Source organism: Salmo salar, chromosome 21, assembly GCF_965601325.2.
Source record: "Salmo salar chromosome 21, fSalSal1, whole genome shotgun sequence".
Classification (NCBI taxonomy): domain Eukaryota; kingdom Metazoa; phylum Chordata; class Actinopteri; order Salmoniformes; family Salmonidae; genus Salmo; species Salmo salar.
Window position 1 is genome coordinate 37071887 of NC_138311.1, and position 25047 is coordinate 37096933.

Consider the following 25047-nt stretch of genomic DNA (forward strand, 5'->3'; position numbering starts at 1 on the left):
GGAGGGCTGTGTGGCCCCCCAAAGAAATGCCACCCCACACCATGACTGACCCACCGCCAATCCGGTCATGCTGGAGGATGTTGCAGGCAGCAGAACGTTCTCCACAGCGTCTCCAGACTCTGTCACGTCTGTCACATGTGCTCAGTGTGAACCTGCTTTCATCTGTGAAGAGCACAGGGCGCCAGTGGCGAATTTGCCAATCTTGGTGTTCTCTGGCAAATGCCAAACATCCTGCACGGTGTTGGGCTGTAAGCACAACCCCCACCTGTGGACGTCGGGCCCTCATACCACCCTCATGGAGTCTGTTTCTGACCGTTTGAGCAGACACATGCACATTTGTGGCCTGCTGGAGGTCATTTTGCAGGGCTCTGGCAGTGCTCCTCCTGCTCCTCCTTGCACAAAGGCGGAGGTAGCGGTCCTGCTGCTGGGTTGTTGCCCTCCTACGGCCTCCTCCACGTCTCCTGATGTACTGGCCTGTCTCCTGGTAGCGCCTCCATGCTCTGGACACTACGCTGACAGACACAGCAAACCTTCTTGCCACAGCTCGCATTGATGTGCCATCCTGGATGAGCTGCACTTCCTGAGCCACTTGTGTCGGTTGTAGACTCCGTCTCATGCTACCACTAGAGTGAAAGCACCGCCAGCATTCAAAAGTGACCAAAACATCAGCCAGGAAGCATAGGAACTGAGAAGTGGTCTGTGGTCACCACCTGCAGAACCACTCCTTTATTGGGGGTGTCTTGCTAATTGCCTATCATTTCCACCTGTTGTCTATTCCATTTGCACAACAGCATGTGAAATTTATTGTCAATCAGTGTTGCTTCCTAAGTGGACAGTTTGATTTCACAGAAGTGTGATTGACTTGGAGTTACATTGTGTTGTTTAAGTGTTCCCTTTATTTTTTTGAGCAGTGTATTTCAAATTAATCATATACGTATGCATCCATGATAACTCAGTGTTGTTAGCATGATAACGTATATGTTATTATTTATGGCGTAGTGCTTAGAATCACTGATGTGCAGAGTTTAGTTTGTTTTATTTATCTTTTGATGAATGAATGATTTTGAAAACAATCTGGTACACAACAAAAACATTTATCGAACACAATTAAAATGTAATATTGAATGTATTATTGTAGAGTAAGTTTATTCATTAAGACCACAATGTAAAATTACACCATTTAAAATAAAACCTTGGGGTTGGCTGTAAAATCATATTTTTTAAAGGTTAATTATATACAAACTGTATGTGCTGTAAATACATGTATGATTCACTGTATGTTTAAGAGGCTATTGTATTCATAATGAATACTATATTTTTGGGGTTATAAAATATTCACACATTTGACTGATCTGAATGAACAAGCAATGTATTCATTTGGAAATGGGAGTAATTAAAATACATTATTTATTTGTACAGAAATCACTTCAGTTTGTCTCTAACAGTTTTTATTTATGTATAAATAAAGGAGGTATATGCTGATGTAAATTATTGTATGGTGTTGTCTTGATATCACCCTTTTTGCTTATGCAACGGACACACAATTGACCAGCATAACCCTTTCTTTTATGGAAAGTTTATCTCAATCTAACTCATTATTTTTTACGCAGAATATTCTAGCTCGACTGTGACGATAGCGGAAGAAGAACAAGAATTCTACACTACTGGCCTTAAGTTACCTCACAAAACAAAACGCTGTTCTAGTACTTTAGAGAAGAAAAAAGAAAAGCCTATATTTTTGACCCAACTCTCACCAGCAGCTGTCAATGTTGGAGAGGCAGCTAGATTTACTGTCACAGTATCTGGCCTTCCAAAGCCTACTGTTCAGTGGTTTCATAATGGGAAAATCATTACTTCTTCATCAAATTACAAATTGGTTTATGAAAAAGATGAGTACGCTTTAATAATATCTGAGGTAAAAACAGAGTATGAAGGTGAGTACTCTTGTACAGCTAACAATAGATTTGGCCAGACAACCTGTACTACTTACCTGGAGGTGAGAAAGAGAGCTTTAATTACAGCTGAGCAATGGATTGAAACATTTTTCAAAGCCACTGGCCAACCACCTAATTTCACTAGCCAAATCAAACCTATAAAATGCCAAGAGGGAGGTGAGGCTTACTTTAAGTATAAAGTAACTGGTGAACCAATGCCAGATGTGCAGTGGTTTAAAAGTTCAGTGTGGTAAGTCTTGCATCAAATTCAGTGTGGTAAGTCTTGCATTATAGTGAACAACCCAGATGGCTCTGGCTGCATCAACATGAAGGGCATCTAACAGCAGGACAGTGGTCTCTATACGTGTAAGGCTTCCAACCCATCTGGGGAGGCCTCTTGTAGTGCTGACCTAATTGTGTTTAAAGAGTCTGTCTCTGTATCTCAGCATGAGGAACACATGGCTGTTCAAAAAGGTTATAAAGTATCCATGTCAGCTGAACAAGCTACAGAGTCCCACTCGTACGAGGTCAAACTTCCCGGAGAGGTCAGGGCCAGCATTCAGGCAGGACATCAGATGGTGTACACCATTGGCACAGAGGACAGCCACGTTGTAAAAACCCTTAGCGAGTTGGATAACTCTGCGGCTACTGTCCAAAAAGAGAGGGTCACCCACCAGGCTGCAGTTCTGCAGTCACATGATGTACAAGAGAGACTGTCTATGCGTGTCACCCTTTCACCTCAAGTTTCAGTAGTTCCTACGAAACAGCTCCGTACAACTGCCTTTCATACATCTGCTGTTCAGGAGAGCCCAAAGCTCACAAACCAGCACTGTGACTATATCCAAAGCCCAGAAGTCATATCTTCAAAAGAGAAGCATTCAAAATTAATGTCTGCCTCTTCTGAGGAGATAACCACCTTGGCGAGTGTAAGCACAGAGATATCAGGTGACAAGAATACAGATAAAGTAAAGCCAACCTCCGAGCCAAAACATCTTGTCAGTAGTCATCAAGTTGAATCCCAACTGTCTATTTTAAAAGAACGATCTCAAGAAATTCTCAAGCCACAGGAGGGGAAAAGTAATAAAGTCAAAGAAGGCGTTAAGATATTGTATTCCGCTATGTCAACTGAAAAACAGATGATTCCTGAGGGACATACAACAGATGTGCCCTCTGCTGATTCTGCTCTTAAATCTTCAGTGACAAAACAATCGTTCAAACCAATTCTCGCCTTAGTTTCGGAGACTAAACAAGCATTAACAAAAGAGACTAAATTCACCATGCAGAGACCGGATGCAGAGAAGGCTCTCCTTCGTAAGGATTATGTTATGAAATCTGCACTGACAGCTGAGGAGAAGCAGATGTTACAAGCGGAACACACAGAACAAGTGCAGAGTTTAGAAAGTGCTATCTCAATATATTCTCAGGTAGAAGGTGAACAGGTACTGCATTTGGAGATAATAAGAGATCAGGATATCCTACCATCTGAGGAACCCTTTACTTGTGAGAAACCAGCTGTAGAACAAGCAGGTGCCAGGAAAAGCCCTACTCTTTTACATACAGTAACCCACAATGAACGGAGATCTGTAACTTGCGAAGATACCACTGAGTTTGAGGCCAAGAGAGACATAATGACCATTCAGCCCCAAAAACAAACCCCTACCCCATTACATCTTCAATCAGTTCATCCAGAAGGTGCCTTAACCAAAGAGGGAATTATTACCATTGAAAATCCAGACCAACAGACAGAAGCAGAAGAAAGACAGAAAACATGCAGCAACCTCAGAGGAAAAAACGGAGCTTAGCGAAGATTATTCCAAAGATCTTGATGTGTCCGTGACAGGAGTTCAGTCAGAGCTTAGAACAGAACCCAGACCACAGAACATTCTTCAGGTCACTTCACAGCCCATGCAGGTACCCAAAGAAACACCATTTACTAGTGATGTCAAACAGCATCGTGCATTAATCCAAAAAGAAGATTGTTGGAACATCATACAAGTTACAAGTGTGGCAGATAGTCAAGCATTAGAGGAAGGACATACTGTGAGTTTGACAGCTGTTGACAAATGTACATGCAAAACCAAAATAGAGCCTAAAGTACCTACTGAGCCCATACAAATAGTGAAGACTGCGATCGCAACTGAGAGTAGTGCACTTCTGGAAGCTACAGATCAAGATTTTGCCATCCTTAGACAGGAAGGACAGTCTCTTAGTCAGTCAATAACGATGGCTGAAAAGTGTATGTTGATCGGTGAAATGTCCCAACAAATAACCAAATCAGAGTCGACAACAGTTAGTGTTAAAATTCAGCCCAAAATGACTGTTTTCATCTCAGAGTCTGGAGAAAGTCAAACTCTTCCAAAGGAGCTCACATTTGTTATTCGGTTTCAAAAACCAACAAGTTTCAACATCAGACATCAGTTGAAAGATGCATTTCAGTCTGCTGTAGCTCTTGATCAGCCACTTATACTAGCAGATGTTGTTGGAAGTTTGGAGGCTACTAAGGTACAGGAAGTGAAGGTACGCAAGGAACCGAAACATGCAATGTTCACTTATCTTATCACTACACCAGGTGCCCCTATGGAAATAACACTTGCTATTGAAGGTCAATACCCCCAGACTGCAGATCTAAGGACTGAACTCCAGGCAGCTTTCTACTCAATTGTCTATCGCGAGCAGCATGTTCTTACATCTGACCAACCCGGCACAATGCAAATCGACAAGCCCCGAAGACTACAGGTTAGCAGTGCAGCCTCCAAAGAAATGCTGTCATCGGTAGTGGAGACTGTCAAAGTAGCAGAGAGTGTAGTTGATTTCGCATCACCTAAAGCTCAGGTTGCTGCACGAAAGACCGAATCTCGGGCGACACTTGAAACTGAAACTACTGAGGAACGTAGTGTGGTGCAAGAGTCCAAAGTAGCTCAATCCAAATTGGCTGCTCCAGCAATGAAAGTTACTACAGAATCACATGCTGAGTTTGAACAGTCAGTACAGGTGGCCAGACTGGTGGTTAGAATGACTGACTGTAACTGTATGATTGTAAATGCTTATGAGAGAGACGTAGGTATGACTGATATCACCACTGACATGCCCATGACATCCATTCCAACTGAACAGTCTTTAGATGTACTCATCCAAAAAGAACACAGGAAGGAATTTATTTCAGAAGAGGTCAGAAAATATGAGCCTCCAGAAAAGTCAAAAAATTATCCAGTTATTGACACTTTTCTGGAGGACATTGCCACAGAGGAGCATTTTAAGGTTACATACACTGTGACAGTAAAGTATGTTACAAATGCCAATTGGATTTTCAATGGACAAATAATTAAATCAGGCAAAGAGTTCAAGTGTTCAAAAGAACATGACACATACACACTTACAATCATGAAAATTGTCAAGGAGAAGCACGAAGGAGAATATTTATTTGAGGCTGTGAATGAAGCTGGAAAGACCATAACATCATCAAGACTCACAATTGATTCAAAAGGTTGGATAATGAGGATAGTTTTATTATTACTCATCACCATACACATAAACAAACTACATTTTTCTAATGTAACTTTACATTTTCTTCTCATCTTGGCAGCAAACTCATACTTTATTTCATAGATTGAAATGTATATAATTGTCAGCATGCATTTACCATACTTTCAATCCACTACTAATTCACCTTAGTATTGTTCTATATCATTCTCTATATCGTGCTTATTTCTTCTAAATCATGCTCAGGTATTTTTACTTTTCATGCTTATAAAAAAAGTTATCGTCACCCATTAACTATTACATTTCACTCTTGGCCATTCTCCACTGGGAAGTGAAAACTTTTTGCATGTTTCAAGAGCAAATCTGTCATGGTTTCATTATTCGTGATGAAGTCACTGTCCTTCTTCCTCTAACCATTCCACCATTTCTTCACAGTCACTCCTGGAATGCATCCCACCATACCGTTGCATTCCACCATCCCTGTTTCAGCTCTGTGCACTTGTCTAGAAGTTCATTTTCGCATCATTATCTACCTGTGTACTAATTTACTTTTATTTTTGTGCACATTATAGTGCCACCTGTTTTCAGGTACAAAATCGTGCCCCTGGAGATCAATGTTGGCAGCGGAGCCAAGTTCGAATGTGAAATTGAAGAGGCACCAAATGTGAACTTCAAATGGTTCAAGTCTGGCACTTTGATCGAAGAGAGTGCCAATTGCTGCATCCTCAGTCGGCAACTGACATCTTCATTGGAGCTCCTGAGCCCAACCAAAGCTGACAGTGGTGAATACAATTGCAAGGCTACAAACCAGCATGGCTGTGACACCTGTGCCGCCAAACTGACAGTGACTGGTGAGTCCTCTGTTTCCTTTAACATTATTTATGCAACTGTATGTACAGTATATTGATGTTTTCTTTTCAGGTTGAATGTTAGACAAAGAATTGTAATGTGCACCTGTTGTCTCAACCTTTGTATAGTGTACCGGTTTGTCATGTAAATTAGGTATCCATATCCTATTACCTTTTCCCTATCTTTAATGACTTTTTATAGAGATGTACCCGCCAGTATTTAGTACAATGCCTGATCCCATGACTTTATACGTGGGCAAACAAGCATCATTCCAGTGTGTAGTTACTGGCTCTTTGCCAATGACTATTGTCTGGCACAAAGACAATATTGCTGAGACCAAATACTCCCTACAAATCAAAAATCTTCAGCTGATCAATCAGGGTACTTACCTTTGCAAAGCATCGAACAGCGTTGGCACTGCTACATGCAGTTCAGAGTTGAGGGTTATCAACAAACCCAGTTTCGTAAAGACCTTCGAGACCTCAGTGTCTTCAGCCATTGGTAGGTAATACACTGCGGCTCGAAGGTCAAGTGGACGAGGACACTGGAGTGACCATCACCTGGATAAAGGATGGCAAAAAGCTCCATCAAACAATGGACTGTAAACAATATTTTGAAGAAAAGGTTGTTGTTCTTGAAATTACTAAGGCAAAACTGAAAGATTCAGCGAAATATGTCCGTACAGCTTCAAATGATTCTGGGAGTTCAACTTGTTCTACGATGTTGATGGTACAAGGTAAGGTCTTTAAGCTGATATCTTGTCGTAACGCAGTGTGTGTGTGACTACAGATACTAGTTTAGAAAATGCAACCGTTTAAATAAAAAAGGCTGATCATTTAGTTATATTTTAAGCCACTAATGCTATGCAGCTACAACATATTCTTATGTTCTTTTTAATGTCACAGTATTCTCTTTGGTGGTTACGTATTGGTTATTGTTTGACAACACGTTTACTGTTTTGCAACGCAATACTTCTTTCAGAACCCCCAACCTTTGTTAAGAAAATGGAACCAAAGCTAATGTGGAAGCAGGGCATAGCTGCTCGGATGCAGTGCATAGTCAAAGGATCAGCTGAACTCAAAGCTTCCTGGTTTCTGAACGACAACGATCTCAGTGATGGAGATAAACACACAATCACTTTCAAGGCTGGTCTTGCAACTTTGGAAATAATCTATGTAAATGTGTTAGATAGCGGAAACTACACTTGTGAGGTGTCAAACGAAGCTGGTAGTGAGAGCAGCATCACTGAGTTATCTGTAAAAGGTTTGCCACCATTACATATTTTATTTGCTTAACATTATTTTTCAACAAATTACAGATAGCTGTATGATTTTATTTAATCTGATCTTTACTCTTAGATTCTCCTTCCTTTCGAAAAGAATTGCAAATGGTTGAGGCAGTGAAGGGAACTCCTGCCATACTCGAATGTGAAATTAAAGGAAAATCTCCATTTGTAATCATCTGGTTAAAGAATAAGAAATCAGTCGTCGCCACAGATAAAAAGTATAAGATCATCTATCAGGAATCCATTGCTCATTTGGAGTTCTGCTCATTTGAAAGTGCAGACTTTGGAGATTACCAATGCTGCATAGCCAATGATGTTGGTAAAATCACCACTAAGGCACTGGCCAAACTTAAAGGTTGGTATAGTTGGTAAATAGAAAACTCACATTGATTTGTCTAAATATGTTTTCTAAAGAACATGGTTAATCGATTTGATAATATTTGTGTCGAACCACCAACATTTGCGAAGAAGATTGAAACCATTACAGCAACATTGGGATATTCTGTGAAACTGCAGGGCACATTGAAAGGCTCACCTCCCATTTCCGTAAAATGGATGAGGGATTCTGAAATGTTGAGAGATGATGATCCAAATATCAAAATGACATTTGAGAACAACATTGCTATTCTGTCAATAACAGCTGTTGCCATTAGCCATGGCGGCAAGTACACTTGCCAAGCAGAGAATGAGCCTGGACAAAACAAATATGATGCCACTCTAACAGTTCAAGGTTGGATAACAACTATTGAAACGTTTATAGAAAACATATACATAATGTATAAATTTGTAACATTTACACACATAATACTCTTGTGACAACTAAATCTAATTCATTTGACTTTATTGTAGAACCTGCTAAAATCTTAGAGAAAGCAGAATCCATCAACGTGACTTCATGGGACTCTGCAACCTTGGAATGCAAAATCGCTGTAAGCCCAGAACTTAAAGTGAAATGGTTACATGATGGAAAGGAGATGAATGGGAATCGAAAATATAAAATCATTCTAAAAGATAATATTGCCATCTTAAAGATTATTGCAGCTGAAAAAGCAGACTCTTCCGAATACACGATGGAAGTGTCGAACCGTTTTGGAAAGGACCAGTGCACATGCTCTATTACTGTGCTGGGTTAGCGTTTCTTCTTCGCTACTTTTAAAAGTTTTTTTTCATGAAATCTATTTTAACTTGCAGTGTGAAGTAACATTTTCTTTACAATAAATAGATCTAATCATACTACCCTCTTTCACAAAGTCTCTGAAAAGACTTGATGGAATTATGGGTAAAAATATTTCAATGGATTGCAAAGTATCTGGATCCCAGCCTATGATTCTGTCTTGGTTCAAAGATGAGCAAGACATAAAGTCTGGAGATGGATATCTACCTGAAATCAAAGACAACTCAGCTGCACTGAAAATTACTAAATTGGAAAAGGTTGATGCTGGAGTGTATACATGCCGGGCAACAGATTCTGCAGGGTCTAAAGAAAGCAGTGGAACCTTCTATGCCAAAGGTTTATAAAGCTTAAGTCATTTTCAAGCCCTATGTCACACTCTCACATCCAATTGAAGTAGGCCTATCACATTGTCTAGGGATAATATGCTGATGAAAATAAATATTTTCTTCTTCTTAACGGATTTTAGAACCTCCAGTTTTCATATTGAAACTTGACAACCAAGATGTTGTACCAGGATCTACTGTTGTCTTGAAGTCTGCTTTCACTGGAACGGCTCCTCTTACTGTTAAGTGGTTCAGAGAGGACAAGGAGATATCAAGTGGAGGCACATTTTTTATCAAGAAGGAGACCTACTCAAGTTTTTGGAACTTCACTCAGTAAAACCCACCGACTTGGCTAACTACACATGCCAAGTGGCCAATGACGCTGGAACGGTGGCATGCACGACTGTCTTGTTTGTGAAAGGTGCCCTTTCTTCATATACATTCCCAGCTCAATATGAGTTTGTTATTCTTGCATCAATGTTGGTTTACTTGTCTGATAATCAATGTCAAACTCTTTTTTAGAACCTCCAATGTTTGTGATGAGGCTTAAGTCTACGAAACTAGTGGTGAAAGGAAGTGCTGTGAAGCTGGTGTGTAAAGCAACCGGCACTCCTGAGATCAGTTTTAAGTGGTTTAAGAACGAGATTGAGATGAGACAAAATGAGAAATACAAAATGGCTGTTACCAACTCAGTTGCTTCACTTGATATTGTCAACTGCTCTGTTGATGATAGTGGAGATTATGTTTGTGTGTCATCAAGTGATGCTGGTAGTGACCTCTGCAGCAGCAGAGTTACAGTTAAAGGTTTGTTGAGTATTCAGTTTTTTAGATTCATAAAATGTTATGTTATGATTGTATTCTGACTTCATTGCCATTTCCTTTTAGAACCGCCAATATTTACGAGGACCTTTGAATCCAAAGAACTTATCAAAGTGTCTAATATTACGTTGGAAGGACAGCTTGCAGGCTCCGATCCATTCAACACATCTTTTTACAAAAACACAAAGGCGATCAGAAATTATAAAAGAGACAAGATAGGCTTAAAGGATGACATAGTTACCTTCCAGATGTTGGCAGTTGAAGCCGGAGATGCTGGAAAATGTCAGTGTACAGTAGAAAATTAAGTTGTGAAGTTATCTTGTGATTGTGAAATGACACTGAAAGGTTGGTGTGAAAACCTTACTTTTAAGTATATTTATCTGTTAATTTCGGTATACTTTCAGTTAAAATGTTGTATGCTTTTCCACCTATAGAACCGCCATCGTTTGCACAAAAGATAGAGAATATGAATTCCCTAGTTGGCAGTGAGATTTCTATGCAGTGTACTCTAAAAGGATCAGTAGCTATGACTGTGTCATGGCTGAAGAATGACCATGAGGTCAAAGATGGTGAACATGCGCAGATGTCCTTTGAAGACGGGACAGCACTGCTGCGTATTTCAAATATTCAAACAAAACATGCTGGGAAATATATTTGTCAGGCCAAAAATGAAGCTGGCAGCCAGAAATGCTCTGCGTTATTGGTAGTCAAAGGTTGGTTGACGTTTATGAGGACATTTTTCAAATTGGATTTTATACTCTGATGTTGAAAACTCATTGTTTAATGTTATATTTATCACAAAACGAGCAAATATCACTGAACAGGCTAAATCTGTCATTGTTACAATGGGGGACCCTGCTACACTTCAGTGCAGGTTCTCAGGAACCAAGGTCCTCAAATCCAAACAGCTGAATGATGGAAGAGAGCTGACAGGGCAAGATACAAAGTGCAAAGCACAGATAAGAGCTCTGTACTAAATATTCTCCATACAGAGAAAAGCGATAGTGGAGATTACACCTTTGATCTTTCCAATGATGTTGGAAGCAGTACGTGTGAAGCCACAGTTTCTGTCCTAGGTCAGCTAATTTATAAATATTTTAATCAATATTTTCAGCTTTTTGTACAGGTATACCTGATTGGACAGTATTCTCATTACTTTCTTTTTTATTTATGCTAGATCAAATCATAAAACAATCTTTCACAAGAAAACTGAAGGAAACGAAGAGTATCAAAAGATCATTTCCCCACTTGGAATGTCTTTTGTTTGGCTCTCTGCCCATATCTGTAATCTGGTACAAAGATGAGAAAGAGATCAAGACTGCTGATATTGTGAAGAGCTCAAATGCGTCTTTCAAGTGTCAAGTCATTGGCACAGGTCCGTTTGAGGACCTGTGGCACAAGGATTTAAATGAAATTAAATCCAGCACAAAGCACAGCCTCTCACAAGTACAGGACATTCTGAATCTTGAAATACAGAAATGTGATGGTGTAGATGTTGGTGAATACCAGTGTACCGTCTCAAATGAGGTTGGAAGTTGTTCTTGTAGAACTTCTCTTCGTATAAAAGGTTAGTTACTTAAAATATTAACTATTGTGATAGGTTACTTAACTTCCATGATGACAACACAATTACTTTAAATAATTGATCACTGCCAATAATTGTTTATTGGTTTGATTGGTTTGATGTTAGAACCAGCATCATTTGTGAAGAAAGTCGAAAATGTCACAACTGTTTTGGGAAAATCGGCTGAATTTCAGTGTGTTGTCACTGGGTATCCAAATTTGTCTGTGCAATGGCAAATAGCCGAGAACTGGATCTTGGAAGATCCTAAAATTGAAAGGATCTTTGAAGATAATGTGGCAACTCTAAGGATTCCGATCTGTGAAGCCTATCACAGCGGGAAATATACCTGCCAGGTGGCAAATGAGGCCGGACAAAACAAGTCCTTTGCAACCCTCATAGTGCAAGGTTTGTCTTTTAAATTAGTCTGCTAGCTAGATATATTTTTAAAAAATTGGTCAGGTCTGTCTTTAAAATGTATGAATATGATCAGAAAATGTATATTTCTATGCATTTTATAACCACCTCAGATTACAGAGAAACCAGAAGTGATAAAAGTAACTATTGGGGATCCAGTCAGTTTATAGTGCAAAGTGGCAGGCACTCCTGAGCTCAAAGTGAAGTGGACCAAAGACAGCAAAGAGTTCAAGTCAAATCCACAATACAAACTTAGCTTCGAGAACAACCTTAGTAGCCTTAAAATACAGACTACACAAAAGGAGGATGCAGGCGACTATCAATTTGAGGTTTCAAACCACATTGAGACATGCAGTTGCAAAATCAAGTTGATTGTACTAGGTCAGTGCAAAATCTTATATTGAAACAAATTCGTATGATAGTATACCGGTTATGACATGATATGCAATGAATATGGGTTTGACTGTTTTGTTGTTGCTCTTATGAAAACAGAATAAACTATCCTTCCAAGCTTCACCAAACCTCTGAGTGAAATACAGGAAATATTGGGAATGTTTGTTCAAATTAATTGCAAAATATCTGGATCTCTTTCTATCACTGTGGAATGGCAGAAAGATGGGAACAGAATTGACGTTGGTGGAAAATATAAACTTGTTCGTCAAGACATTTCTATGTCTTTGGAAATCGAACCGTTAGAGAGAGCTGATGCCGGCACTTACTCTTGCAAACTGACAAATAAAGCAGGAAGTGTTGAATGCAGTGGGGCAGTGAAGGTGAAAGGTCAGAATTGATAAAAATGCTATACATTTTATATATTTCACTCTCATGTTAGGGTCAGGCCTAGCTGATTAACTTGGTTGCTAATGTTTCTTTAGAGCCACCAAGCTTTGTGCTGTTGCCTGAGTCTCATACCTTCCTAACTCTAACATGCGATTTAAGAGCACGTTTAAAGGAACACCTCCTTTCACAGTGAAATGGTTTAAGGATGACACTGAATTGATCACTGGACCATCATGTTTTATCGGACTGGAAGGATTATCTTGCTTCTTAGATCTTTACTCAGTTGGAGTTTTGCAGAGTGGAATTTACTCTTGTCAATTTAAAAATGATGCTGGCATTGAAAGATGTAGCGCCGCTTTAATGGTGAAAGGTTGCAACATGCTCTTATTTAAACTCTTGCATTGGCTTCCATCTCCCCATCTTTCCTCAACTGGATTAGATTATTCCGTCTATCCTCAATTGCTTTTATCTGTGCTCTATTGCTTTGTATTTTCACAGCTCCTCCACCACCTCCTTTTCACAGCTCCCTGACCAGTTCACAGCACCTTTACCTGCTCTTCCATCACACCAACAAATGTTGTGTCACTCTTCTCATTTCCCTTTTCACATTCTTCTTGCCTTTACTCCTTAACAGATGCATCAAGTCATCAAATCACATCTTTTTGCAGTTCATTGCAAGCCTCATATTCTTTCACTGTGTCAAGGTGCATGTTCTTCAATAAGCTAATTTTGCAATATGTTGGCTTTGCAGAACCTCCTGAATTTGTGCTAAAATTGCCAGTCACAAAGTTTGTGAAGAAGTGCGAGCCACTCCGTCTTGAATGCAAAGTTACGGGTGTCCCCTCTCTGCGAATGCAGTGGTACAAAAATGACACTAAGATCACAGATGGTGACAACTATAGAACATCATTTGTTGACTCAATGGCAGTCCTTGAGCTGCGCACCACAAGATTTGATGACAATGGAGTCTACACCTGTGAAGCAACCAATGACGCTGGAAGTATAAGCTGCAGCACAACTCTTAGAGTCAAAGGTTAGCCAGTAATCAATGACATTGGATTTTGATATTTTCCATATTCCATTTAATATTCCATAATAATCCATTATTAGTATAGTGTCTGTTGGTGGTATTACACCGTTATGAATTTGAAGCTTTGCTGGGTGTAGCAAACAGCTGCTTCTTAACGATTCTCAATGTTTTGTAGATGCACCATCTCTCCTCAAAGTACTTCGACCAATTGAAGGAATGAAAAGAAAGGATGCTAGCCTACACTGTGAGATGTTTGGCACAGCACCCTCTGAGATTACCTGGGCCAAATACAAAACGCCACTAAAGGAAAGTAGGAAATATAAGATTGTGAATGAGGTTACCGCTGCCTCTCTTCATATCATTGGATTGGAAGCTTCAGATATTGGAGAATATAAGTGCAAGGCATCAAACAGTATAGGATATGAAACATGCCGTACTACAGTTAAACTCAGAGGTTAGTAGAAATGTGTCATCGGTGGGTATTTTTCACTGATTCTTTCGATAATTGATCCAGCTTTTAACCATGAACTACTCCTTCATGATGATTTTTTTTTCGCCTCTCAATTTTTGTCCTCTCTCAGAACCACCAACATTTGTGGAGAAATTGTTGAATATGACATGCACATTGGGTGAAGAAGTCACCCTGACAGCCACTGTCAAAGGCTCTCAGCCAATGACTGCGTCTTGGATACAGGATAAGGATCACGTTCTCAGAGATGGTGACATCCAGAAAATTACCTTTCAAAACAACCAGGTCCCTCTTAAAGTCTTTAAAGCAGACTCACTGGCAGTGGGCAAATACACGTGCCAACTCCGAAACGATGCAGGAGTTGTGGAATGTTTTTCTAACATAACTGTATTAGGTTTGTACATTTCCATTTTGTCTCTAATTCCATTTTCTCCCCTAATTCGCTTTGTTTATTCCCCAGTCATTGCTTTTTTTATTATTCAGTTTCTGTAAGCACACCTCTTCTCGTGTTCTTATTTTCAGAACCCGCTAAAGTTGTGGATAGACCAGAGTCTTTCAGCGTGACAGCAGGTGATATTGCAGCTCTAGAAGTCAAAGTGTCGGGGACACCAGAGCTGAAACCAAAATGGTTTAAGGATGGAGTCGAACTCTCCTCTGGCCAGAAGTACAACATCTCCTTCTCAAAGATGATCTCCAGCTTAAAAGTGTTGTCTGCAGAGAGGATTGATATGGGAGAATATATATTTGAGGTCAAAAATGAGGTTGGCAGTGATCTCACCAAATTAAACCTCACTGTCCTAGGTTGGTGGCCCCTTCCTATACACAGTATGATATGACATTTTTCTAATTGTCTAATTGCCTAGTGTTTTGCCTAATGCCTGGTTACTAACCCTGTCCTCCTATAACAGATAAAACCATACCTCCAACATTCACACGGAAACTGAAGGCATCTCAACCTATTGTTGGAAAAGCTGGTGAAATGGACTGCAAAGTCTCTGGTTCTGCACCCTTCACCATTACCTGGTACCATGATGAAGAGGAGATCAAAATTGGACCAAATTATGAGATTGCATTCAGTGACAACACCTGCACACTTAAAGTGCCCACTCTTAAGTGGTCTGACTCTGGAGTGTATAAATGCAAAGTCGTAAACAAGGCCGGAACCAATGAGACCAGTGCCTCTTTCATTGTGAAAGGTCAGTAAATATACATTACTTGTTTGGGCTTCGTAATTACTATTGCTTTGTGATGTAACTGATTTAATGTCAGATGTCTGCAAGCTAAGAAGTATGTATTTTTTGTATTTAGAGCCTCCTTCTTTTGTGATGCCACCTCAGCCATTGGAAGCAATGCCTGGCACAAATGTAACTTTCTCAGCAATTGTCAAAGGAAGTGCCCCACTGAAACTGAAATGGTTCAGAGGCACAAAGGAAATTGTTTCTGGAAAAGACTATGAAATTGCTCTACGGGACAATACAGCTACTCTGGAGCTATACAAAGTGGCCAAATCAGATGCTGGAGAGTATACATGCCAGATTATTAATGATGCTGGGAAGGAACGTTTCCTAGTTAACCTGTCTGTGAAAGGTTGGTCAATTGAAAATATATATTTTTATTATATATTTTTGTTAATAGAATTAAACCATTTCATTTTTTTTATCAGAATGTGGACTAACAAACTTCTGTATGATTTTACTCAGAACCTGCTAGCTTTGTTAAGAAGCTGAACGACCACTCTGTTGAAAAGGGAAAATCATTGATACTTGAGTGCACATACACTGGAACCCCAAAGATATTTGTCACCTGGTATAAGGACGGAAAACAGCTATATGCCTCTTATAAGCACAACGTTACTACCACAGAGACATCCTGCATCTTGGAGTGTTTAAACAGTGACGATAAGGAAGCAAGTGGGGAATACGCTTGTGAAGTTTCCAATGACGCCGGAAAAGATACCTGCAAAGCACAAGTGTTCATTTTAGGTTAGTTTGCCTAAATTGACCTGGTAATTTATTGGGATTGTCCTATGCTGTATATATCTGATGTACATGTGCATGTTTCTGATTTAACTGTTCATATCTGTCATTTTAGAACCACCTTATTTCATTGATAATTTGGAGCCAATGGAAGTTACTGCTGGTGATGCAGTTTGTTTGAAATGCCATGTTGGAGGAACCCCTGACATTAAGGTGGCTTGGTTTAAGGCCGACGGAAAAGTGAGGTCCTCCCCTACTTGCAAAATAGAGTATTCCAAAGGCATTGCTTGCTTGAAATTGAGCAAAGCAGCTGAGGCTGATATTGGTGAATACACATGCAAAGCTGAAAACAGAATAGGATCAACCTCATCCAGCTGTCGTCTCTCTGTCCAAGGTGATGCCCTTTGTCTTTTATTTAGGAATGTTCTCTTTTTAATCAGAAAATATTCACCTTTGACTCTGCATTGGTTATGAAATTAACAACTAGTATGAAGAATTTTCATAATTTTTGCCGCTAATGTCATATTGTTTGTTAAATTATCCTATTTTCAGAGGCAAAAACGCCACCTACCTTCCCCAAGAAAATAACCAGCATTCAACAGACTGAAGGAATGGAAGTCAAATTTGAGTGCCGTGTGGCAGGCTCCTCGCCCATTGAGGTCTCTTGGCTTAAAGACGGTGAAACTGTGAAATCCAACGACTATACCATGAGTTATGATGATAACACTGCTGTCCTACAAATATCCAGAGGTGAAATGAGACACTCTGGGGAATACACTTGTGTTGCTACCAACAGTGTTGGGACTGCATCCTGCAGAGCCAGACTCACTCTTAAAGGTCGGTCGTTTGTTCGTTCCTCAAATATATATATATTTTTACTTGCTGCCTGAGAGACACGTGCACGTTCTGTATTAGTACAGTATCATATTGTACAGTATCAATGCTTTCATTTCAAAGTATGCTGTATGTTCCAACTCTTTCCCATCATTGAACTTTTAGAGCCAAGATATCCCCCAGTCTTTGATAAAAAGCTGTCAACCGTGGTGGACGTTTCAGTGGGTGATAGTGTGGAATTGGAATGCCACATGACTGGATCTTTGCCATTAAAAGTCACTTGGTCAAAAGATCACAAAGATATTCGATCAGGGGGAAATTACAAGATGTCCTGTGTGGATAACAGCCCACACCTCACTATATTGAAAGCAGATAAATCAAATTATGGCCGCTACTTTTGCCATGCCACTAATGACATTGGAAAGGACTCTTGTTCCACTGAAATTACTGTCAAAGGTATTTGGCCCACTGCCTCACAATTTTAGTCCCTCTCATGTTTCTTGAGAGAAACTTTTGGTATAGTACGGTTTGCTTTAGCCTCCTTTGTCACATTAAGTGAACATTGCAATCTTGTTTTGTAAACCATTAATGCTTTAACATTTCTTTTTAGAGCGCAAAATTCCACCTTCATTCACCAAAAAGCCCACAGAGACCCTAGAGGAAACGGAGGGAAAGATGGTGAAGATTGAGGCACGTTTGTCTGGATCTCAGCCCATGACCATTAATTGGTATAAAGATGACAGTGAGATTCACAGCTCTGATCACTATGACATGTCTTTCAAGAGCAATGTGGCTGTGTTGTGTATCAAGAGCTCCAAAGTCTCAGACTGTGGGAGGTATACCGTCACAGCCACCAATGAAGCAGGCACTGCCTCTTGCAAATTGACAGTTACCATAACTGGTAGGTCCATATTATTATTTGTCTACTCTGTTGTGTTTCTCCATAGAAAGTTAGATATAAATAATGGGTGTCTGCATTACCATATGCCATGTATGTTTTTCCATGACTCTTCCCTATTAATCCAGAACACAAGAAGCCCCCTACATTTGAACCCGCTCTCAAACCTGTCACGCTGACCGAGGGTGAGAACCTGCACCTTAGCTGTCATGTCCATGGATCCCCTTCTATGAAGATTCAGTGGATGAAGGACAGGAAAGACTTGAACAATTCCAGCAGTAAAATAAGTTTTGCCGATGGTGTTGCCTCTTTGGAGGTCATGCGTGTATCAAAGAATGATGCAGGGGACTATCTCTGTAAGGCAACCAATGAGGCTGGTAGTGAATTCTGCAAGGCCAAAGTAACTATCAAAGGTACACGTTCTGGACCATATTTTTATTCAAATCATATCCAAACATTTGTTGAATCAGCTGTCATGAATGAATGGTTATGGTTTTTATAACAAACCTCTTGAATTATGCTTAATAGCAGAGAAACACAAAGCAGCACCTGCACCCGCTGAAGAGGAACCAACAGCAGCACCAGTAAAGAATCTGGACAACTTGTTCTTCATTGAGGAGCCCAAGCCTTGCCATGTAGCCGAGAGTAAGTGTGATGAAAAGAGATTTAGAAGCATTTAATTAGTATTCCATTAACAGCCTACAGTGTTTATTAATAGTTGGATATCTAACATTTCCATAGCAAGTGATGTCTTCAATATGTTGTGTTAAATTTACAGAGGGCACTGCAACGTTCATTGCCAAAGTTGGAGGTGATCCTATTCCTAACGTGAAATGGATGAAGGGCAAGTGGAGGCAGATCACTCATGGTGGTCGCATCACTATTGAGCAGAAGGGACAGGAGGCCAAGTTGGAGATCAGAGAAGTAACAAAGTCTGACTCCGGACAGTACAGATGTGTCGCAACTAACAAAGCTGGAGAAATAGAATGTAACACCGACATGCATGTTGAGGAAAGGAAAGAGGTTGTCGGAGTTGAGGGAGACTTCAGAGCAAAACTGAAGAAGTAAGTGAATCTCTCTTTGACGATTGCGTCGCTACCTTCCACATTTCACAAGAAACGACACAAATAATATTTTCCATACATATCTCTTCTATGTTTTTTCTCCACAGGACTCCATCTAAACAGAAGAGTCCTCAGGAAGAGAAAGACATTGACATTGTAGAGTTGCTCAGAAATGTGGACCCTAAGGAGTATGAGAAATATGCCCGTTTGTATGGAATCACTGACTACCGTGGACTTCTTCAGGCCATTGAGCAGTTGAAGAGGGAGAAAGCAGAAGAAAGTGGAAGACCGGTAAATTCATTTAACATTAAGTTGTATTCAATTGAATTTAATGGCCTTTTATTTTTTTCTGAACACAATTTCAATACTGAATTTCATTGCTTTTTTAAAGACATAATGGTGATACTCTAACTAGTTCTGCTATGTCTTTTGGTGTGATTTAGGAACCGGAGAGAGAGAGAGAATTAGATGAGGATTTGGTCGCTCTTGTGGCTGATTTGCAAAAGAGAATGGAATGTACTGAGGTAGGTTCCTCATTAGCTATCACAATGAAATGTCTGACAATGACAACAGCAGTAATTAGTCATATATTGTATGCATATTCATTTACATTAATGTCTAAGCATATATTTCTTATTTATCTGCTTGTAGCCGGTCACCGTGAATAAGGACATAACAGATCAGTCTACAGTCACCAACAAGGTCGCTACTTTTGAGTGTGACATCAAGATCAACTACCCTGAGATCACCCTGTCCTGGTACAAGGGAACTCAGAAGCTTGACAACAACGACAAATGCGAAATCAGCATTGTTGGTGACCGTCACATCTTGAAGATCAAGCAGTGTCAAACCAAAGACCAGGGCAACTACCGTGTTGTATGTGGCCCACATATCTCCAGCGCCAAACTGACCGTTATCGGTGGGTATCCACGGATCTGCATTTGTTTATTTTGTACTTACATTAATGTTATTGATTTAAGTCTTTATACTGTCTTTATACTAATAGCGATGCACTTTTGTTACTTGTTTCTTTACAGAGCCTGAGGTTGAGAAACATCTGGAGGAAGTTGCGGGACAGGAGGGGCAAACATGTACTCTGTCTTGTCAGTTTTCTATCCCTAATGTCAAAACCCAATGGTTTAAGAATGGAAAGCTCTTAGAAATGAAACGCAGATACTCGTATGAGGTGGTCAACAACATTCAGAGGCTCTCGATTAAAGACCTCAGACCAGAAGACCAAGGACGTTATACCTGCAGATATGAAAACCTCGAATCAACTGCAGATCTCTTGGTTGAAGGTTTGTATAGATTTAACCATAGAATGGGTTGATGTTGCATCTACCTTCATGTTGTGGAGTGAAGATTATCCCAACCTGACCTATTTTCTCCCTTCGTCACACATTTTGACACTAATATTTAAATATTTTCACTCATTTTCATTTTTTTTTTAACTTCAAAAGTTTGGGGTCACTTAGAAATGTCCTTGTTTTTGAAAGAAAAGCTCATTTTTGGTCCATTAAAATAACATCAAATTGATCAGAAATGCAGTGTAAACATTGTTAATGTTGTAAATGACTATTGTAGCTGGAAATGGCAGATTTTTTATGGAATATCTACATAGGCGTACATAGGCCCATTATCAGCAACCAACACTCCTGTGTTCCAATGGCACGTTGTGTTAGCTAATCCAAGTTTATCATTTTAAAAGGCTAATTGATAATTATAAAACCCTTTTGCAATTATGTTAGCACAGCTGAAAACTGTTGATCTGATTAAAGAAGCAATAAAACTGTCTTTCTTTAGACTCGTTGAGTATCTGGAGCATCAGCATTTGTGGGTTTGATTACAGCCTCAAAATGGACAGAAACAAAGGACTTTCTTCTGAAACTCGTCAGTCTATTCTTGTTCTGAGAAATGAAGGCTATTCCATGCGAGAAATTGCCAAGAAACTGAAGATCTCGTACAACGCTGTGTATTACTCCCTTCACAGAACAGCGCAAACTGTCTCTAACCAGAATAGAAAGAGGAGTGGGAGGCCCCGGTGCACAACTGAGCAAGAGGACAAGTACATTAGAGTGTCTAGTTTGAGATACAGACACCTCACAAGTCCTCAACTGGCAGCTTCATTAAGTAGTACCCGCAAAACACCAGTCTCAACATCAGTAATGAAGAGGCGACTCCGGGATGCTGGCCTTCTAGGCAGAGTTGCAAAGAAAAAGCCAAATCTCAGACTGGACAATAAAAATAAAAGATTAAGATGGGCAAAAGAACACAGACACTGGACAGAGGAACTCTGCAAAAGGGTTTTCTAATGATCAATTTGCCTTTTAAAATGATAAACTTGAATTAGCCAACACAACATGCCATTAGAACACAGGAGTGATGGTTGCTGATAATGGGCCTATGTACGCCTATGTAGATATTCCATAAAAAATCTGCCCTTTCCAGCTACAATAGTCATTTACAACATTAACAAAGTCTACACTTTATTTCTGATCAATTAGATGTTATTTTAATGGACAAAGAAATGTGCTGTTCTTTCAAAAACAAGGACATTTCTAAGTGACCCCAAACTTTTGAACGGTAGTGTATGTTTTTACTTTCTTACCTTTTTTGGACTTGCAACATTGCCTCAAACCAACATTTATCTGTCCTCTCTTTCTGTCTTTTGACTTTTCGTCTCGACTTTCATCCAATTGAGTCATCCAAACAATCTGTTGAACACTTTCTAACAGCATATCTATTCTCCATTGTCCATATATTCTCCATTTGACTTGAATTATGAGAATAACCAGAAATATTCAAATTGAACCAAATTCACCACCAAATGTTATATGTTTTAGCTGAACAAATTCTCTTCACCAAACGTATCCAGAAGATTATGGTGGGCGAACGCCAAGCAGCCACCTTAAAATGTGAGGTGTCTTTCGACAATGCCATCGTTACATGGTACAAAGGCACCTGGGAACTCACAGAGTGCCCAAAGTATAACTTCAGAAACGAAGGTAGAATACACTTTATGATCATCCACAATGTAACCGATGAAGACAAAGGTGTGTAGAGTTGCGTAAAAAAACTGCATTTTCGAGATTAGTTTTTTCTCATTTCCCAAATGAATACAATCAGAATGGATTATTAAGTTATCTTAATTACTAATGCTTTAGGCGTTTACTCGGTCATTGTGGGGTTGGAGCCCAGAGGGGAAGCTAAAAGAACGGCTGAGCTTTATCTTTCAGGTAAAGGTTGGTATAGTCATTAGCATTTGTTTTGTTTTCCAGCTGTCTGAATCTCATAGTTGTTTTCATAAATTTTAAGTTAATATTTAATCTTCCTTTTTCACAGAAATTGAATTAGCAAGGGTACCCCATGGTAAGTATTTGATTTCTAGCCACACAAACTTTCAATTGTATCACAATTATTAATCAAAATTCCAGTCAACTTATCTTATATGACTTATCTTTTATATATCTTTAATATTTAAACCAAATTCAACATCCTTTAGATGTCCCTGATTCATCAATACGAGTCCCTGATATGCCATCTTCAGTCACTCTTAAAGGTAAGAATGGGACATAAGATAAGGCATTAATTATATATTCCAGGTGGCTACCTAATGAAGCTGGTTGAGAGAATGCCAAGAGTGTGCAAAGCTGTCATCAAGGCAAAGAGTGGCTACTTTGAAGAATCTCAAATATAAAATATATTTAGATTTGTTTAACACTTTTTTGGTTACTACATGATTCCATATGTGTTATTTCAAAGTGTTGATGTCTTCACTATTATTCTACAAGGTAGAACATTATAAATATAAAGAAAAACCCTTGAATGAGTAGGTGTGTCCATACTTTAGACTGGTACTTTAAATCTAAACGAACCTTATGAATCTGAATACTCAACATATATCAGTTTTTTTTAAGAATCTTATGAATACTATTATGAAGAAGAGATGCAAATGAGAGAGTTGGAAATGAGAGGTATATAGCCTTCCATTGTTTTATATGAATCGTCTTTCCATTAACATCAAACCCCTTAAATTCATCATAAAGTAATTCACTAATGTTCAATTATTGTGTGAGATTTACGTCATATTAATAGTAACCATCACCATTATCACTATCTACACGTTTTTACTTGTTTATTCATGTTTGTATGAATAACTTAGTAACATGACCTAACTAGTGTTTCTGTCAGTGATCACCACCATCAATTTAACCAACTCCATTTGAACATGTTTGTACACCTTCTAAAAATATTCTTCAGTTTTGTAACACGACCTAACCAGTATTCCAGCATTTCCTCCTGATCTCCATGATCATCTACACAACTAAATCTTTTTTTCATATTCCGAAATGTTTGTATTTTTTTCATTGTCATCATTGTAACCCTTTATTAGAGTATAAAAGCTTCACAGACGAGACCATGGTAGAGAAAATCTCTACAACCACAGGTATCCCTTAGAATAGATGTTACCATTGGAGTTTGTCTTCTAGCAGCTAACTTAAGCGGGCAAACAGTTCATCTTTAACGTTCCACCTTGAGACACATTATGCTACTACATTGGTATTAACATGTTTGGTGCTTAAAATCATTGTTGTCTGTCTTTGTATGTTTGAGCCACTCTTTGAAAATATCTTGGCACAGAATATATGGGCTCCTACTGTTTGTATGTGTCATCGTGCCGTAGTGCACTAGCGTGTGTTTGGAACTCAGACACACATCTCAGGTCTTTCTCTCTCCTTTGTTGTCTCACAGGAGTCATTTCATTTGTGTGTTTATATTTGTGTGTTAGAACCGTAAACCTCTCTCCTTAGCTAATGTGCCTCGTTGAAACAAAGATACTAATATATTCTCATTGTCTTATCAGCCCCGAGAGTACCTGTTGAGGAGGAGTCTGTCCAGAGTAAGAAGGTTGGAGTGAGGGAGGAAATGACACAAAAAGGTATTGAAAGAATAGCTTTTGTTTGTCTTCGTTTACAGCAATGTTATGGCAAAGTTCATTATCCTGTTAATGTGTGGCAAACATGGTCATAATCTTGTTTGTTTCAATTGGTAAACTTTTTGAGAGCGTGTTTTTGTTTTAACCTTAATGTAAGTTATTGGCAATGTTCTGGCAAAAGAAGTTCATAATCTTTGTTCATGTGTAATTTATTAAACTCCTTGTTTACAGCTTTCTTTCCTTTTAACTGTGTCAAAGGTGTTCCCTGTAATGTCATGCTCAATTTCTTTGCATGTCTTAGTTTAGCCTTGGTTTGTACTGTCAGTATTAATGATCTTTTACTCTTTGCTCTTAAATTGATCCCGCATAGTGGCTTATGTGTTTTTCTGTACTGCCTTCCCCAATATGATGTGCTTCTTGGATGTCCATATTAGATAGAGCTTTGCTACATTGGGCTAACACAGTGAGTGTCTTTAAAGTTTCTGAAGCTCACAAGAAACCAGAGGAGAAGGCTAAACCAGCTGAGGCAGCAGAACCACATAAAGGTATCCAAATATCTGTATTTCTGAGTTGTTTCTTTCGTGTTTAATCTGGTTGATGTGTGTACATGTCGATAATTTACCTATGTTTGTCCCTCCTGTCTACTTTTGCTTGACTGTTTGTCTGCGTAAAGTAACCAACTTCCACTACTGTAAATTACATTAGATACATTTTATTTGTCCCAACACATTAACTCAGTGATAACTTAGCATAATAGGGAAAATTAACTTACTGTGATGATATTTCCAAGTTCCTGAAGCCAAAAAGCCAGTGGAGGAGAAGATAACTGCAAACGTTGTCCCAGAGAAACACCCCTCTCCAAAAGGTATAGTCTTACATCAGAAATGATGCGCTTGTCTAACCATCTTGTCATGCTTGCCACGTATTCATCATTTTCTATTAATTAAAGCAGTGACTTTGTTTTTGTTCATTATTGGTGTGGATTTTTCTTTATTTTCATCAATTTATTAATTTCCTTTAACTGTAATTATTTTGTATTTATTTGAATGACTTCTGTAAATTATATTCTACTCTTTTTATTTTGGTGTATGTAATTGCTCCCTTTCAATATCTTAGAAGAACATGAAGAAGCAAAGAAGCCTGCCCATCAGCCAGCTGAGAAACCTGAACAGGTTCCACTAAAGAAAGGTATACTGTGTTTTCCTAAGTGCTTCAGAA

The 25047-nt window shown here is 39.1% G+C and overlaps 1 protein-coding gene and 2 pseudogenes across 8 annotated transcripts in view; all 3 read left to right on the forward strand.

The window, feature by feature from the left end:
* Positions 1-25047, forward strand: part of LOC106582275 (titin) — a 186491-nt gene that overhangs the window by 41837 nt on the left and 119607 nt on the right. For 5 of the 8 annotated variants that reach the window (XM_082967139.1, XM_082967141.1, XM_082967145.1 and 2 more), the window contains 25 exons: positions 5987-6265; positions 13374-13655; positions 13828-14106; positions 14234-14515; positions 14644-14922; positions 15030-15317; positions 15430-15708; positions 15822-16103; positions 16213-16491; positions 16650-16934; positions 17097-17387; positions 17542-17832; positions 17958-18242; positions 18358-18474; positions 18608-18893; positions 19001-19184; positions 19337-19417; positions 19545-19812; positions 19931-20191; positions 22236-22262; positions 22396-22452; positions 23758-23832; positions 24309-24374; positions 24620-24694; positions 24946-25017. In XM_082967139.1, coding sequence (XP_082823265.1) covers positions 5987-6265; positions 13374-13655; positions 13828-14106; positions 14234-14515; positions 14644-14922; positions 15030-15317; positions 15430-15708; positions 15822-16103; positions 16213-16491; positions 16650-16934; positions 17097-17387; positions 17542-17832; positions 17958-18242; positions 18358-18474; positions 18608-18893; positions 19001-19184; positions 19337-19417; positions 19545-19812; positions 19931-20191; positions 22236-22262; positions 22396-22452; positions 23758-23832; positions 24309-24374; positions 24620-24694; positions 24946-25017 — 5250 coding nt within the window. The remainder of the gene's footprint in view (positions 1-5986; positions 6266-13373; positions 13656-13827; positions 14107-14233; positions 14516-14643; positions 14923-15029; positions 15318-15429; positions 15709-15821; positions 16104-16212; positions 16492-16649; positions 16935-17096; positions 17388-17541; positions 17833-17957; positions 18243-18357; positions 18475-18607; positions 18894-19000; positions 19185-19336; positions 19418-19544; positions 19813-19930; positions 20192-22235; positions 22263-22395; positions 22453-23757; positions 23833-24308; positions 24375-24619; positions 24695-24945; positions 25018-25047) is intronic. The other 3 variants (XM_082967140.1, XM_082967143.1, XM_082967146.1) reach the window with 3 other exon arrangements.
* On the forward strand, positions 1604-5080 carry LOC106582277 (uncharacterized; annotated as a pseudogene).
* On the forward strand, positions 6279-7530 carry LOC123729567 (neural cell adhesion molecule 1-like; annotated as a pseudogene).